The sequence below is a fragment of the Python bivittatus genome, unplaced genomic scaffold (assembly GCF_059951505.1).
Source record: "Python bivittatus isolate LINGU-HERP-01145 unplaced genomic scaffold, Pbiv_v1 ctg000410_np1212, whole genome shotgun sequence".
Lineage (NCBI taxonomy): Eukaryota > Metazoa > Chordata > Lepidosauria > Squamata > Pythonidae > Python > Python bivittatus.
Genome location: NW_028277067.1, coordinates 1,385,372 through 1,402,786, shown reverse-complemented (window position 1 = coordinate 1,402,786; position 17,415 = coordinate 1,385,372). Strand labels below are relative to the sequence as shown.

The window sequence follows — 17,415 nt, the reverse complement described above, 5'->3', positions numbered from 1 at the left end:
TTCCTGCCAGAGTCACTTTAACTCATTCACTAAAACATGCTTAAACATCCTCGTGCCTACGTGTGCAGAATGGAATGTATAGTTTGAGTGTGATTGTCTTTTATGGCAGGGTTACTTTTGTACTAGAATCTTGCAAATTTCATTTTCAAATTTCAAATGCTACATTTCTTCCATTATATTAGAATACAATATAATGTGATATAATAAAATAGCAGCTCAGTCACAATTCTTAGAGCTAGGTTAACATGTGGTGTATATTGTACTACTTCTTTGGACCAGATATTTTTAAAAAATAACTATATATCTACACTTTTATATGCTTTCTTGTAGCTGAATCTAAAGATTATGTCACTATATCTATTATATTTTTACAAGGTAAATTTAAAAAAAAAAAAACACTTATTTTTACTTCTGAGTACTCAGTGAGTAAGTATAATTGGTAGTCCTTTATTGTTAACCTAACCATTCTGTTTCTATTACTAAATCTTTCAATATTTTTCCCTGTAAGTATATGTTATTTTTATTTTGTCCTTCTAATACTTCAGCTATCTTCATCTAAATGCTTCAGTTAAAGCAATATTTAATTAAAGTAATTGATAAATCAGAAGTAAAATCTTACATTACTATCATATACAGTAGATGTTGGTTAATTCAACAGCTCTTACCAATCTGTGGGTATAGGATTGTCTCTTAAATAACGTAAACATCAAACTAGGTGAAGGTTTTGCCATTTTGATTTATTTCCGGCAATTTATCTTAGAGAATTTGCAGGCCTGCACTCCCCATTGAGTTGGGTTACTAGCCAGTTTCCTTGGGAAACACAGTGGTCGTATTTTGTTCTGTTAACCCCATTGTATTTCCTTCATGAAATCCAATTGCAAGATGCATGCTTTTGGGGCATTTGCCAGGTCTCTGATAGGTTGCCAAGTCAGCAGTACATTTTCCATCAACCCTGGAAAGCAGAAGAGCATCCAGACATAATAGTAGGATGTTATTATTATTTACATCATGCCATGGCATGTCACAGGATAGCACCAGGAAAAGGCAGGTTCCTGATGAGCTGCTTTTAGGCTAAATATCATAAATCATACATTTGGAGAAATGTTTGACTCGTTTATTTTCTTCGCCTGAAGAAACTTAATTACAGAAGCAGAATGTAATGCATTTTTGCATATTTTCTCCTTTATTTTGTTGATTTTCCTCTCCTTCTGTTTGCTCTTGAAACTGCTTTTCTCTCTACAAGAGCAAGGATATAGGATATAAAGTTAGAATGCATCAGGTTAAATTGCAGAAATTTTAATGTATTTGCCTGTCATACTTCCAGAGAGATAGTGTAATGGAAGGCTTGAGTGAGGAAGATACTGGAATGGAGGATCGAGGTTGTCAGGAGGGAGGGGAAACATTCCAGAGCAAGCACCTCCTCAGTCCGCAGCAAGAGGTTCACCAAGAGCAACAGTGAGGCAATCCAGTATAGTACAGTTCCTTTATTAACTTGCACCTAATAGACAGAATCTCACCAGACGAACCCTATGCTAAAGCAACTAGTGGATATAACCCCATGAGACCCTAGAGAGGGGCTAGCCTCCTCCTCTTTCTATTCCCACACTCTTGCTCTGGAATGCTTCCCCTCCCTCCTGATAACCTTGATCCTCCATTCCAGTATCTTCCTCGCTCAAGCCTTCCATTACAGATAGTGCATGATGGTTGACCATTCTTTGTTCTCTGTGGGTGTGCAGATCAGGATGAATCTGGGCCATTTCATTGGCCAAGTCACTAGGCAGTATTCTGATTTGTCATTTGATGAATTGGTTTCTTTAAAACATTGTGCATCTGTTTTTGTCTCCTACTTTCCCTAACATTTGAAACTTTTGTGTATACCACTGTTTCTCGAACTTGGCAACTTTACGATGCGTGGACTTCAACTCCCAGAATTCCCCAACCAGTTCTGGGAGTTGAAATCCACACATTTTGAAGTTGCCAAATTTGAGAAACACTGATGTACAACTTCCCCCAGTGTTCAAAGTGGTTACAAAGAAGTTGTTTACATACATTCATGGGAAACTTTTTTTAAAATGCAAATTTCCCAAATGTCATTCTGAATCATTCTTTGTTAGATAAATCTCCCCAACGCAGGAATTCTTAATGTAATTTTCTCCAGCATAAGCTTTGTAACTACCCTTCCAGAAACTGCTTGTTTGTTTTTGCTGTTAAGCTGCTAAATGCACACACATTTGTATAACTAGGCAGGAATATTGGTGTTAAAATAAAGAGTGAGGTATCTTCCAGAAAAAGGCACAGTTCTACTAGTGGGTTTAGAGGAACTCTCCACTGATCACATGATATTGCATTTGGGACTTGCAGTTGCAAATAATTTTGATATATCCATAAATAAGGAAATACCATTTCAGAGCAATGAATGCCACTTCAGAAATAGAAACATGGCCCCTAGGCTGGTTGGATTGTCTGAGGATGGGCCATAGGAGTTGCTGGTTGGTGAATGTTGCTATGGGTTTGTGGATGATCTGTGAGTAGGGAGATTTTTAGAACACTGCTGACTTCATGGGTGACATGATGACAATCACAGTTTGTTAAGCCAGTGAAGCCCCTGGAGCAGTATTTCAGTCAGTTAAGGAGATGGTGTGGTTCCTGGCTTGAGGGCCTTCAAGTGCAGGATTGCCTGCCATGTTTGCAAGAGGTGACAAATGAATTCATTGAATCAGCAGCAGTAGTAGTTGGGTGGCTGTGGAGCTGGCAAAGAGTGGCTTGGAGTTGGACTGGGACAGTGACGCCAGTGAAGATCCCGTACCAGAGAGTTTGTTGTGCTATGGCTTCCTAGGCGCACAAAGGTAGGGACAGCAGCCTGGGTTAACCTGCCCTCGGTGTTGTTGACTGTTTAGTTACCTGAGTGCCAGAGGGAGTGGCTGGTGCATAACATGTCTCATGCAGTAGTAGCCATCTTGCTACTGCATTTCACTATCAGAACTTGGGGGACTTGGAAAAATCAGAACCAGGACTGATTTTACCCTTCAGTGGTCATTCAGCTGCACCTTCCAAAGAGGAAGATGAAGAAGAAGAAGGGATTTATGAACTTATCTCATACAGAGTGATGATAGAAGGTATTGGGGGTTGAGGATCCCAGATTTACTCTTACTTGTTCTCCCCATGGAGATGGAAAGGGGAGCAGGGGCATATCCTAGCTTACCACTGCAGTTTGTAATTTCTTGCCCTCATTGGCCTGGTAAGCACAGGGATAATCAGAGGGTGGTGCGTGTGGGTGAATTGGGATGGATGGTGGCTATTAACCTGATACTGAGATGCTGAATGTGAGGCAGAAGCGTCCTTGACAGCTGGACCATTACACAAGAAAAAGATCTGATGATTCCAGTGACACAGGAGAGGGATGGAGGGGTCAGGGAGAGACCTGGGGGGTTAAGGGCAGGCAACAACATCTCGTTGGTAAAGGGCAGGGGGAGGTATGGCAGGAGCAGAGGGCAGGCCACTCTTGAGGAATGCAGTCTTGGTGTTTAGAACCAATTTGGTGCTCTACTCCCCTGGACAATTTGCCAGGTCATCAGGCCTTAGGTCTGCAGCTGCTGCTACTTAATTCCTGGTTGGCCTGTAATAAGGCCTGCCTCGTTCATGACTTAATCATGGATGAGAGGGCTGACCTGGTGTGTATTACTGAGACTTGGCTGGGCATGGGGGGATGCCCCTCCAGGAAATGTGCCTACTCAGGATTTGAGTGTAGCATGAGCCGCAATCCCAAAACAGGGGTGAGGGAGTGGCTTTGGTTATCCAGGAGACTTTAGCGCAGATAACCAGACGCGAGACCCTATACCCTGAAGTTGGGCTCTAGGGGTGAGATGGGATTGCTGTGACCGTACCAACCTCACTACTGTATAGCTGCCTCCCTACCTGAGCTGGATGCCTTAGCCAGGTTGGTGATGGAGTTCCCCAGGTTTACAGACTTGGGGGACTTTAACCTGTCTTCTTTGGGCATAGAATCAGAAGTGGCTCAGGAGTTCATGGCTACCATGGGAACCATGGCCCTGACCAAGGTCACTGAGGACACACACAGAAGGAGGAGAGACACACACCAGATCTGTTTTTTAATCTCAATGTGATCTGGAATTGGTGGATTTTCCCTTGTCATGGACAGATCACTTTGTATTAGCCTTGCGAGTTTTGTGTGGCTGTCCCCTACTGCAAGGTGGTAGGATCCATTTGATCGGTCCAGCCCAGGCACCTGATGGACCCAGATGGGATTCAGAGAGAGTCTGGGATTATGGCTGAAGTCTTGGTGCGTGATTTGACTGAAGCCTTAGTCGCTGCTTGGAATGAGTGGGTGACAGACTTGGATCAGGTTGTGCCTGTGCAGACGTCTTTGCTTTTGGATGGAAGTTGAAATGGCACTTTTATTTAATATCTATATGAAGCTGCTGGGTGAGGTCATATCAGTATGATACTCAGTTGTACACTTCTGCCCTGGGCTGACCAAGTAATGCTGCCTTAGTACATTCCCAATGTCCGGAGGCTGTGGGAGTCTGGATGTGAAGAACATGCTTTGACTTAATCCCATCAAGACCATTCTGAGGATTTTCCACCTTTTGTTCTGGGTAGGATTGTGCTCCATTCAGAACCTATGCACCATTTGTTTTTGTGATTTGGACTGTATGTTGCGTCAGATCTGTTGAAGTTTTTACTGTGACATTGTAACCACTAAGAGTTGTGAGATGGCAGTGGCATACAAATAAATAAATATGGGCCTCAAGACTCCTGCTTGAGGAACAGGGGCCAGCCATGTTCAGGAGGGCCTTTGCACAACTCCAACTTGTGTGCAATTCTACCAATTCCTGGATTGGGAGGCGCTGCTCACAGTCACTCGCACCTTGGTTGCCTCGTAGTTGGATTTCTGCAATAGTCTTTACACAGGGCTGTCTCTTAAGGTCATCCAGAAGCTTCAACTGATCCAGAATGCAGTGGCACAGATAATATTCAGTACACCTTGAAATGCCAATGTAATGTCATTACTCTGTGAACTGCTCTGGCTCCCAGTAAGCTTCCAATATTTCTAGCCTCAGCTATGTGTATACATGTTGTGTTTGCTATATTGGTTTTATATTGGTTGGGTGATGATTGTTTTGGGGTTTTATTGATGTACAGGTAGTCCCCAATTTAAAAATGAGTTCTGTTTCCAAGGTTTGTCCTTAAGTCGAATTTGTACGTAAGTCGAAACAGTATTATTGTATAATACTGTATAAGTAGTATTGTGTAATGAACTCAAACCATTGTGTATTTAATTCAAATCCTTGTGTATTTAACTCAGATTTTGGTACAATAGGCTCCGTTCTTAACTATGGGTCATCTGTAACCCCAGGCATTCTTAACCCGGGGTCTACCTGTACATCACCCAGAATCATAAATTACAAATTGAATAGCCTTATAAATTCTTGAAATAAATACATTCTTTAAAATGTATAGCTTTCTTATGCTTGAAAAGTCTAGTCTTTGCCTGCCCACCCAACTCCTGGTATTCCATCATAGTAGAAATCTGATAAATGAATCCAAATGCAAAATTAGAAGGCAATGGGCCTATGTCAATATGACAGACATACAGAGACTAGAAACACTAGCAATTAACTTTAAAAAAATTTTGTGATGAGCAGAAAGGGAAGTTTGTTTAGATATAGACCTAAGGGAATTGGGTAAGGTATTCATTTACTCGGTGACAGGTTTCTGTGTCAGGCTATTGATCAGAAACAGCATGCACAAATCAGATGACAATTCTCTGCAAGCTCTAGACTTGTAAACAGAGAAAGAGGACTGTGCTCACTGCATCCTGATACCTGAATAGATATAAAATCAGTAGAAAAAGAAGCCTGGATAAATTTCAGGTGTTTTTTTAAAGTGGATTGGAAAATGGAAATGTTTGGTTGGAAGAGCCCTGCATGGAGCGCATCATCCTGAATAATTTGGAGCTATCCCCAAACTTGACCGCTGCACTCCTCTTCCCTAACTCTAGGTTGCCTATGAACAAATTAAAAACCATGTGTTACAACAGTGTTCCTCAACCAAAATAGCTTTAAGATGTGTGGACTTCAACTCCCAGGATGGCTGGCTGGGGGAATTCTGGGAGTTGGTCCACACATCTTAGAGCTGTTGAGGTTGAGGAACACTATGTTACAAAACAGATCCCTAGGGAACAGCTCTTACTTCCCTGCACTGTGCCAGCTATCTATTTGCTGTCATTCTCTGCATATTCATATTTTCTAAAAAAGTCCTTCCCAAAGGCTGCCAGATAAATCTGGCAGCATGGAATAAGAGGTCAGGTCTTCTCGTGGAGTGGAATTTATTCAGTGATAGGAAGTACAATATGGATTTTTTTCAGTGTGGGAGATGAAAATGATGCAAGTGGTCAGAATTATCCATTTTACAAGTGGATGGTAATCTTACAAATAAGGCGGCAAAGGGGATTTCTCTTCTTCTTTATCTTTTTCTCCCTCTAACTGCTGTCCTATTATTTCCCATTCTTAACATTGGATATAACAAGGGAGCACAAGATGGCTTTCTTATGAAAAAGTGTTATGAAGGAAGGAAGAAAGGAAGGGGAGGGGAGGGGAAACCTCTGAGTTTCCTCTGGTGGCTCCCTCCCTGGAAAATTATCAACATTTTGCATGACTTCCACTGAAAAGTATATGAACTGGCTGTTCTTGTTAATTGAAGAAGCTGATTTAGGGCTACCTTTTGAATTTAATATTGTTCACTAGCATGCCCTTAAAGAAAAATAAATTCTTTCTCTCTTCCCATTTTTAGAAGTCAAGTTTATATTTCCTTTTTCTGCAGGTATTCACTGGGATATTCACAGCTGAGATGGTGCTTAAATTGATCGCTCTAGACCCTTATGAGTACTTCCAGCAAGGATGGAACATCTTTGACAGCATTATTGTTACTCTCAGCTTAGTTGAACTTGGTCTTGCCAACGTTCAAGGTCTGTCTGTACTACGTTCCTTCCGTCTGGTAGGTGACTTGTTCTGCAAACCCTTATGAAAAGATTTCTGCAGCTTCATTATTTGACGCCACGCCACGGAGGGCAAATCTTTTATTTTTCCTCCCCATGCTAGATGGGATAGGGTTGTGATGTTTGCTGCAAATTGGCTGATATCTCGAGACTCCCTTAAACAGTGCAGAGAATTGCAGATTAAATTGTTAGTCCAAAAACTGGGCAATGCCAGTTTCACAGCCTTTGCTTTGCCGATGATTGCCCCTTGGTTTGCATTACTCTACTGTCTTGACTGCTGTTACTGGCACACTGCTGGAAGTGGAAAAGCAGCTGCCATTGCAGTAATAATGGCTTAACAGCAGTTCTCAAAGTGTGGTTTGGGGACCCCTGGAGGTCCCCAAGACCCTTTCAGGGAGTCCGCAAAGTCAAATAAATAATTATTTTAAGATTTCTCAGTTATCAAATATCAATAGATATAACCCACATAAATCAAAGCTGTTTGAGGTCCTCAATTGTTTTTAAGAATTTAAAGGGGGCCTGAGACCAAAATGTTTGAGGACTGCTGACTTAGTATATTCTAACTTTGCCGTACAGATTTAGCCTTCTAAATTTTGACTACATTTTGTTCAAAAGAAAACAACTTCTAACTTTTGTGGAGCTTGCAGAATGTACATGTGCATAGATACATACATACATGCATGCACAAAAATGTGCATCACAAACATGCATCATATTCTTCTAGCTCTCCCTTTCTTTCTAGCAATCCAGCTTACATCACTGCAATTCTTGTTGCCATTTGAGCAAATGCAGCTTCCAGCTTCTTCTTGGTCAGCCTTTTCAAGATGCAGTGATTTGGGGAGGGATGCTTCTCCATGGAAAGCCACCTAAGAAGCCTACGAGGGTTGCATGCTCTCCATGTTGCATAGGGAAACTCAAGAAAAAATAGCAAAAAGCTGTAGTGAAAACAATTCTGGTCTAAAATGTAAGCAGAAGCTTGTGATTTCAGAATATGTAACTTTAATGATCTAGAGATGCCTATATTACTGTGGCTAAAAGCAGAACTCCATCAATTAATCATGGTCCCTCTTCCTTTTTCAGATGAGAGTTTTCAAACTTGCCAAATCTTGGCCCACCCTCAACATGCTGATCAAGATCATTGGCAACTCAGTAGGTGCCTTGGGAAACCTCACCCTAGTGCTGGCCATCATAGTTTTCATCTTTGCTGTGGTGGGCATGCAGCTATTTGGGAAGAGCTACAAGGAGTGTGTCTGTAAAATTTCCAGTAGCTGTGAGCTGCCACGCTGGCACATGCACGACTTCTTTCACGCCTTTCTCATTGTCTTCCGCATCCTCTGTGGAGAATGGATTGAGACCATGTGGGATTGCATGGAAGTAGCTGGACAGCCCATGTGTCTCATTGTCTTTCTGATGGTCATGGTCATCGGGAACCTAGTGGTGAGTAGCAGGAATGTAAGACTGAGGAATTACAATAAAGCAGGAGTGATGAACTTTTAAAATATATATATATATACCTCTATGATCTTCACAGGCCTAAATTAATATTTATATATATATATATAAATTTAGGCCTGTGAAGATCATAGAGGTGTGTGACAGTGATTCACTAATGTCACCAGAAGATGTTCAGTCACATGTGTATGTGTGTTTTAAAAGACTTGGAATGTTACTTAAAGGCAGAAAAGTTTGCCTTAACATACTGATTTTGTCCCTACATTTCTTATTTTAGAAAAGACAAAATAATGCTGCTGAAAATTAGTTCTTTGCTACTGAATTTCAGTGGTATGCTATCTTGGTGGAAGTTTCAAGAGACTGCAAAAATAGGCCACAAGTTGGCCAATTTTTTTTAAATTGACCAGATTCCTTTTTGAGTTTTGGAATGGAAAACACAGCGTTTCTTTAATGCCAGTAATTTTATATGATAGTAAAAAAACAAGCAAACAGCATATGAAATACTATTAACTTCATGGGCTTAAATATCTTTAGTTTACTAAATAATTTACTAAAAATTGTTTAGTAAATAATTACTAAAATAAAAAACACAATCAAAAGAAAAACAGAAAGAAAAAATATTTATAAGAATTATTAAGCTCGAATAAAAATTTCAAAGTAGTATTAGATTTGTGTGTGTGTGTGCCTTTGAGTCAGTTTTTGACTCCTGGCAACTGCCTGGACATGCCCCTGCAGTTTTCTTGGCAAGATTTTGGAAGTAGTTTGCCATTGCCTCCTTCCTAGGGCTTAGAGAGAGTGATTGGCCCAGGGTCGCCCAGCTGGCTTCATGTCTAAGGCAGGACTAGAACTCCCGGTCTCCTGGTTTCTAGCCTGGTGCCTTCACTACTTCACCAAACTGGCTCTAATATTAAATTAGTGCTGCATATTAAAGTATATTGTATTTATTGAGAACTTCGAGATCAAGCAAATATGCAATAACTAGCTACAATATCCAGTATAATATAAATTATAACAAAGCCTTACGTTAAGAGAAACCCAGACTCCGGATGTGATACAAGCCCATGTGTATTATTATAATCCATGGATGGCTTTCAGCTTGAATTCTGTATTGGATTTGTTTTTCAAAAACGAGGCTATTTTTGATATTGCTGCATATCCCCATGACTCCCACGGCTGCATCTAACTCATACTTCTGACTTTAAATCAGAAGTGTTAAATTTGAAAGTCACCTAGTTAAATATGGATGCAAGGAGTTCAAGCAATTCTGCTGGTTTGCCTCACGGCCTTGCCATCTAACTGGAACCAGGAAAACAGAAGTATATTTTAGCTTCATGGTCCCAATGCTTCAGCCCATTTGGAAAGTATGCCATAGATCTATCCAGAAAATATTGTTCTTTTTGGTTGATATCTCAAATTATGGGATTGACTTTGATTTTCTACTGGAAACCGATTCTGGAGCTGACACTTGACAATTCCTGGCATAAGTTAAGTCCTCTTCACCTGCCTCTTTCCTCCCTCAGCAGGCAGTTTCTAGGCCAAGGAAGCATATTTACTTGGGATTCTCATGTCTACTCAGTGGCTAATTTTACACTCTGCAATGAGTGGTTTAGACTCTGAAGTCAGTGGCAACACTAACTTCACACTATGATAAACTAGCCCTGCTGTGTTGGGGAGCTTTCCCTGCTCAGACTCTTGAGTGAGGCTATAGATCAGTGTTTCTCAACCTTGGCAACTTGAAGACGGGTGGACTTCAATTCCCAGAATTCCCCAGCCAGCATGGCTGGCTGGGGAATTCTGGGAGTTGAAGGCTACCCGTCTTCAAGTTGCCAAGGCTGAGAAATACTGCTATAGATTGTGTCCCAAATCCAGCCTCAATGGCATCCACCTTGAGCCCCTACATTACACTATCCTACCCCTTGAGTGTTATTTTACTTATAAGCCATTTTCTGGTCTGCTCTTTGGTTCTCATTTTATTTCATGCTGAGGTTCGAACTATACCTGCAGATCATCTCTTAGCAGTGGGATGCCATATCTCAAAAGGCAAGGTGCTTCTTGCTTCTTCACTCTGTTGCTTGTGGGGACAGAGAAGAGGAAAGCACAACACTGCCACGCCATATGATCTGACACACTGGAAAGGGGGAGAGATAGAAGCTTATGTCCTGTATTTAAAGAATCAGAAATATATTGGTTTAGATCCTGAATTGCCTCTCAGTCTACCAAAGGAGGAGGTGATTTTTGCCAGTTTCTCAACCTACCTGCCATTCTTGAGGAACGTCCAGTCCTAGGAGCAGATTTTGGGGTATGTAAGGAGTTGGAGGTGGATTTGGGAAAACCACATTCTCTGAATATAAGCTCTGTTCTGTTCATAAAAAGAAACATTCTACAACATAGGAGTAAGGATCCTTTCAGGGCAATGGGCGTGTTATTTTCACAGATATTTTCACAAATTAGTCTTCAGGAGCTTGCCTAATAACAAAATGGCTGCTATGGAACATATGGCAAGGTACAGAAGGCCAACTTACCAAAAGGCAAATTAGTGAGATTGCTACCCCGCTCCCATGCTCTTTACCACGAGTTTACCTTTGACTTTTAACCCACCAGTGGGTACAGTTCTGAAGAAACCATTGGATTACAGGAACTTCCACTTTTAGTTTCTAACAATGCTTATGGGGTTTAAGTGCAGCCCAGAAGCAGCATTGTAAATGAAGCGGATGCTAGATGCTTTGCTTTGTAGCATGATCGCTTTCTATTTAGCTTTAATATAAAGGATCTCAAAAAATAAGGAGACTGGTGGACACCAATGGAGCCGTCTATAGACAAAACCATTTTAGAAGTAAACAAAAAAGCTCTTCCCCTAAAAGTAATCACCACACAAATCAAGATTTTGCTGCAGATATTTGCTGCTCTGCGTGTTGGCTAAAAGTTGCTATTGGGAAGGATTATTTGAACTCCTCACTAATCTGCATCACTCTCATCCTTTGTGATGCATGAAACAGCCCCTGGGAAGACTGTAAAAAGGAGTCAAAGCAAATTGGTAGGTTCAGCTGCAGCTGCTAAGTGTACCCTATGAACTGAATGAGTGAATGAGAAGCCCTTGTTTGGAAAAATGTCTGTGACCTGCATGTACTCATTGAAGAAGCAGAAAGGGCTGTGGCTCCATAGTAAATCTTCTTCCATCCAGGCTAGGTGTGGCGACACCCTGAAAACAGAGAAAACATACCCCACAGCCCCCTTAATTTTAATGTTAGAAATTTAAGCAGTAGGGTATCAATGTTGCTGCCCAACACCCCACAATTGCTAGATTTAGATGCGTTGACGTATTTTAAGTTGAAACACATTTTCACTATGGGAAAATAAGCAGATGGAAATGTAATTTCAGCAAAGAAGGTAACAAAGAGAAAATACCTTTTTAAAAACAGTAACCTTTCCTCCTTCCCCCAGGTTGTACCCAGATCGGTGTTTTTTTAGAAAAAGACAGTGGAGAGAAAATACATACTACTAAAAATCATGTATAATTTGCTCCCTCCTTTTTTGTCCTTTGGGATATGATTCCACAGGTGCAGGAAAAGTGCTGCTTCTGCTCCTCACCTACAAACACCACCCAAGCAAAACTGAGGAGCTTTGACACTCACCAGACCCCGCTTCTCTCTTTCTGGCTGGTGTACAGTCTCTGGGTGTTGGACGTGGGGTGGAAACCTCCGTACATTGTAAGGAGCTTCTGGGTCTTCACATCAGCAGCCTCCATGTCCTCCTTTGGCCAGCTCACTATACCGGCAGGGTATCTGATGACTGGCAGGGTATACATGTTGATGGCATGAATCTTGCTCTAGTATTGTGTGCAGAATTGGCATCTGGAAATGTAGGGCTACCAAGATCAACTGGTACAGCAACTGATTCTCTATACGTCCATTTAGTTTTCTCAAGGGTCCCAGAATGACACTATTCAGAACATTGGGGCACTGTGAAAAATGACAACTCCCAACCTTCTTTGTAGTGCTGATGCTACCACCACTGCTGAGGCCCCCCTTAAAAAGGGAATTGCCCATATTCCTAACAAAAGTGGCTGTTTTCAGTTTTATCTGAAAAATACTTGAGTTCAAATTTTAGTGCATTTCCTAGGGAAAGTGACTTCATAGATATTTCATGAAGATAAAGAAGTTGATGTAAGGTAATTTCAGGTGCAACTGGTATGTGGATTTTTCGGGTAGAACTTTGTAATTCAATCCAGCTTATATTGCATGAAATGAAGTTCAATTTTGTTTTTGGAGTATGCACCAAAAGGCTTTTTAAAAAGGCAGATAGAAGGGTATCAGTTTGAGAATATCCTTTACTCTTTGCACTTACTCTTATGTTGTTTATGAGATAAGCACATACCCAAAGGCTTATTATGACCATGATGTTGGTATGGGAATACATACTTACTTCAGAGTTCTATAGCCTCCTCCTGCTTAACAGTATCTACAAGGAGTATTACTAACAGTACTGTCAAAAAGGATGTCTCCTGTCCTATTGCAATTCAGCTTCCATGGAGATATCCAAAGGTCCCAGCCTCCTTGTGGGGTAGTATGCCTTGAACATGAACAGAAAGCCTCTCCGCAGCACTAAATAATCCCATTTGTATGCATGTTTCTAGACCCGCACATGTGACTTCCAGTCTCCATTCTGTCATCTCTCATCTCAAGCCAAGAACTTCTCATGTTAAGAATGTTGTAGTCTGACCTAAGGAACTTGGTATATTTCTGGAGTCTCTTGAGCTAGCTACCCTTTCTCTACCTATGCCAGTTTCAGTACTTACATCATGATTTATGAGATTTATAAGAAAAAGAGTGAAAGTCCCTAACTTGAGCCCGTGTTAGAGTTATTAATGATAGCCACAACTCTGTGCTATAAGTGGTACTTAAAAGAAGCCTCCAAGAGCTTAAAGGAAGCCAAAGGAGTTTATATAAAGGTCCTAGTTAAGTCATGAGGCAGAAGACATGTGCAAATAGCCATGACCTTGAATATCAGCAGAATCTCTTCTCAAATGTATTCCTGGCAGGACAGGAGCGCAAACATCAACAGCTGTGAGTGGGCAGGAAGCCGGCTTTTCACAGCAAACACATTCCACTTTTTTTGCTGATGTTACTGTACGCTGCATGCCAGTCCTAATGGTGCTTATGATAAGAAAGTTGTGGGAGTGCACAGAAGAGGATGTTGCTTTCAGCTGAATGTGGGAGACCAAAAGTAGGATCCCAAATTCAAGAGAACTTTCTTGCTGGAGCAAACTGAGATCCAGCATTCTGTTTTCAACAGAAGCAGGCAGATGAGTACAAGAAATCCAAAAGTAGGCCATGTAGGTATTAGGCTCCCCCGCTGTTTGTCCTTAAGAATTGGTATTCAGTGGAATACAGCTTGTGAATATTGGAGGATCTGCTTATCTGTCATGGCTAAGAATAGCTGAAACACCAGAAATTTGTCTAATCCCATTATGAACCCATATATGATCAGGGCTATCATTCACCTTTTGGCAATAAATTCTGTAAATTAATGATGTATTGTGTGATGAAGAGCTTCCTTTTTTCCTGCTGTGAACTGTTGCTGATCAATATATTGGTGTGGTCTACACCATAGTCACTAAACTCTGAAGCCCAACACTGCCTATTGCTCATCAGTTTTATTTCATGAGAGAAGAAATTTCTCTCCTCTCCCCTATTTTCTTCTTTGGCCCCTCTCAGACCACCATGGGTTGCCACCATTCTCAAAATATTAGGAACATATAAGCCATCACACCTCTCTCCACAGGTGACCAATTACGAAGTGCAAAATAGTGCAAATAATAACCCTTTCACATAAGTATGGGTCTTGTGTCTGATTGTGATTTAGCAATCAAGTATGTTGGGATGTCTCATAATGTTTGCAAACTGAGTGAGTGCTTTTAGGCATTTCTTCAAAGAACAGCAAATATTTTAATACGATTTTTGCTTATTGAATATAATCTTGAATCAGGCAAGTTTAAATCAAGTTAGATTATATATTCTTACCATTATACACAATTGAACAAAATAGTGGTTTCTTTAGGGGTTTTAACTTGGGAAGACATTTGCTATCGTTTTCTTTCCATCTTCCCTCTGGAGCCTATCTCAGAAGCAGGGAATTAATTAGAAAGGGGGTTATTTTATTTATTTTAAATATACCTTATCCGTAACATATATCTCTCATTGGCTTTTACTGTTACTGTAAGTTTTCCACAAGTCTCAGAAAGCATGCCAAACATACAGAAGTTGGTGTAGTAGTATAATACTGATGGGTTATGACTCAAGTCCTGGATGGGTTTCAATGTTTTAATGTAACCAACCTGCCACAAAGCTCCTGGCTGACAAGTCAATAAATAAAATAAGAAGCTGACTTTGTGCTCATATGCAAAGATTAGCATTCTAATAAAATTGCAGGAAATACTTAAATAAACCAGATGTTCGAGGCAAGAGCAGCATCTTTGGAAGCTAAATGAATTGTGTCATAATACAGTATAATTCATGATTTATACCATTCATATAAAATTCAGATTTTCTTAAAAGAGAATATGGATTATTTGGGAGCCGAAGTTATTTTTCTGCATTTCTTTTCCATTCTCTTTCTCTTTCTTTAATCCTTATGAATTGGGTGGCAGTTTTCAGAGCGTTTCTAATGAGCATGAATATGAATCTATCCTTGGTTATTTCCCCCTGTTTTCTTGTGGTCACAAAATCAGGTCTGGGGACAAAGGTCCCTTTTTCAGAGCATGTGAAAACATTCTGAATAAATTTTAAAGTGATCTTTGCCTTTGTTCTTTTAGGTACTCAACCTGTTTTTAGCTTTGCTGCTTAGCTCCTTCAGTGCTGATAGCCTGGCAGCATCCGATGATGATAGCGAGATGAACAATTTGCAAATTGCAATTGGCAGAATCACCCGAGGGATTGATTTTGTAAAGAAACATGTCCGCCTGCTACTTCACAGGGAACTGAAAGAGAAAACAGAGCTACCATCGGAGGAACCAGAGGACAGTAAAAAGGAGAACTTTGTTCTCAACCACATGGAGACGCTCAACCATGTGGACACAGGCCAGGATTTCAAATCTGAATTCATGGATGGAATAGTAAAAAAAGAGCCGCTCATTGATGAACTGGACCAAATGAACTTCATTTATAATCCCAACCTGACCATACATGTGCCTATAGCCTCTGAGGAGTCTGACCTTTATGATGAAACTGATACAGGTGAAGAGACTGCTGATGACACCAAGGTGAGTTCTTTCCCAGAGAAGCTACTGCAGAGATGGAGCTAGTTGGAGTTTTCTGAAACATATTCACATTCAGGATCCTTTGATGAGACTTTCCTCAAAAATGTTTGTCCAAAAGATAGGTTGTCTAGCATTACCAATTGCATTATGTATTGAAGAGGATTCTAAGATTTATTTATTTGTTTATTTATTTATTAAATTTCTCCCCCGCCCATCTCCCCCCAATGGGGGAACTCTGGGCGACTCACACAAAACATCAAAACCATAAATATATATAAATACATAAAACATCCATTTAAAAACATTACTAAAAAAGGAAAAGGAGAGTCCAAGAAGATGAAGAATCGGGGGCTGAAGACAGCAGGCCTCTATGGGGCTAGCCATATCCACGCTTTGAAGTATTCCCTCCCCACCTCAGGCCAAGTGGCAGAACCAAGTCTTCAAAGCCCTATGGAAGGCCAGGAGTGAGGGGGCCAATTGCACCTCCAAGATAATTCCTGTTCACAAGAAGTGTATAGTTTCATGGGGGAAGTGAAACTGGGAGAGTGACTAGTAATAGAAGAATCAAAGGAGATTATGCCTAGCTATTCCTCTACACTGGCAACATCTCCAAACATACATTTCCTTGATGCCATTCTTTTTACATAACTCCTCTTGTTTACAAGCCTTTGAAAAGCATCTGTACTTTTTCAAATGCATCAAATGATTTTGGGGGGGTATATCAGTACACTGCTTGTACTGTTTTCATGGAGAAAATCTATCTATGTGGTCACTAGGAGTTGAAAACTACTTGATGGCACATAATCACAGTACTGGTACCTCCTAGTTGGTGGGATACAGGTAACAGTATGATGGCTTGCAAGGGATCCTCTACTTAAGAAATCCTGACTTGCATAGGATGACATGATTATGCTAGGAGTAAAACTGGTCTTTGGTTGCACTTGTGGTATATTGTCCAAAATGGGCCAAAGTCTGACTTGCATTGTGTCCTTGCTGTTAGCAGGAAATGTTTATGTAATATGGGTATGGCTAAGGTTGGTAACCTAATCTGCTCTTTTCTTCTCCTATTAAAAAGTGTTTATGTGAATGTCTTGATTAAACAAAGTCATGATGGGCAGCAAAAGTCAATATATAGAAGCACATTTACATATCACATGACCATGATATATAGTAGACTGAGAATATAAGAGAAGTAAATAAGAAAGAGCATGAATTAACAAATGAAATGGAAGAAAATAGATATGTTTTGTGTTTGTGAAGCTAAGAGAAAGGTGAATAGTGTAGTAGATCTGAATGAAGATGGACTGACTTTGTGGAGTGGAGTTGATGGATACATGCATGGAGTTGAAGGTGAAGCTTTAATTATGAATGAAGGGATTAAAATGTGTGTGTATATTTAAAAAGTATAAATTGGTATCATCTAGGCTGTAGTGAGTACAAACAAATTCTTAGATTTGTGACTGTTGCATGTTGTGTTCCAGTCTTTTACAATAGTAAAAGAACCAGGGATGATTTCTTGGAAAAAAGACTGCAGCATTTTGAAGAAATGTGATGGGAAGGGGGGAATTATTCTATTAGATGAAAGACTGAAAGAATTAGTGAAAGATACAAGGGTGATAAGTGATTCTGAATGTAGGATGGACCATTTTTTTGCTAGTGTCAGGAGTGGATATTGGGGGGAAAATGGAAG

At 40.5% G+C, this 17,415-nt stretch overlaps 1 protein-coding gene across 3 annotated transcripts in view; it reads left to right on the top strand.

Moving 5' to 3' along the window:
* The window catches only part of SCN4A (sodium voltage-gated channel alpha subunit 4), a 75,077-nt gene that overhangs the window by 24,762 nt on the left and 32,900 nt on the right, over positions 1-17,415 (top strand). For 2 of the 3 annotated variants that reach the window (XM_088143250.1, XM_025164533.1), the window contains exons 13-15: positions 6,844-7,017; positions 8,099-8,455; positions 15,282-15,728. In XM_088143250.1, the coding sequence (XP_087999376.1) occupies positions 6,844-7,017; positions 8,099-8,455; positions 15,282-15,728 (978 nt within the window). Of the gene's footprint in view, positions 1-6,843; positions 7,018-8,098; positions 8,456-15,281; positions 15,733-16,843; positions 16,849-17,415 lie in introns of all 3 variants that reach the window. The other variant, XM_025164534.2, reaches the window with a different exon arrangement.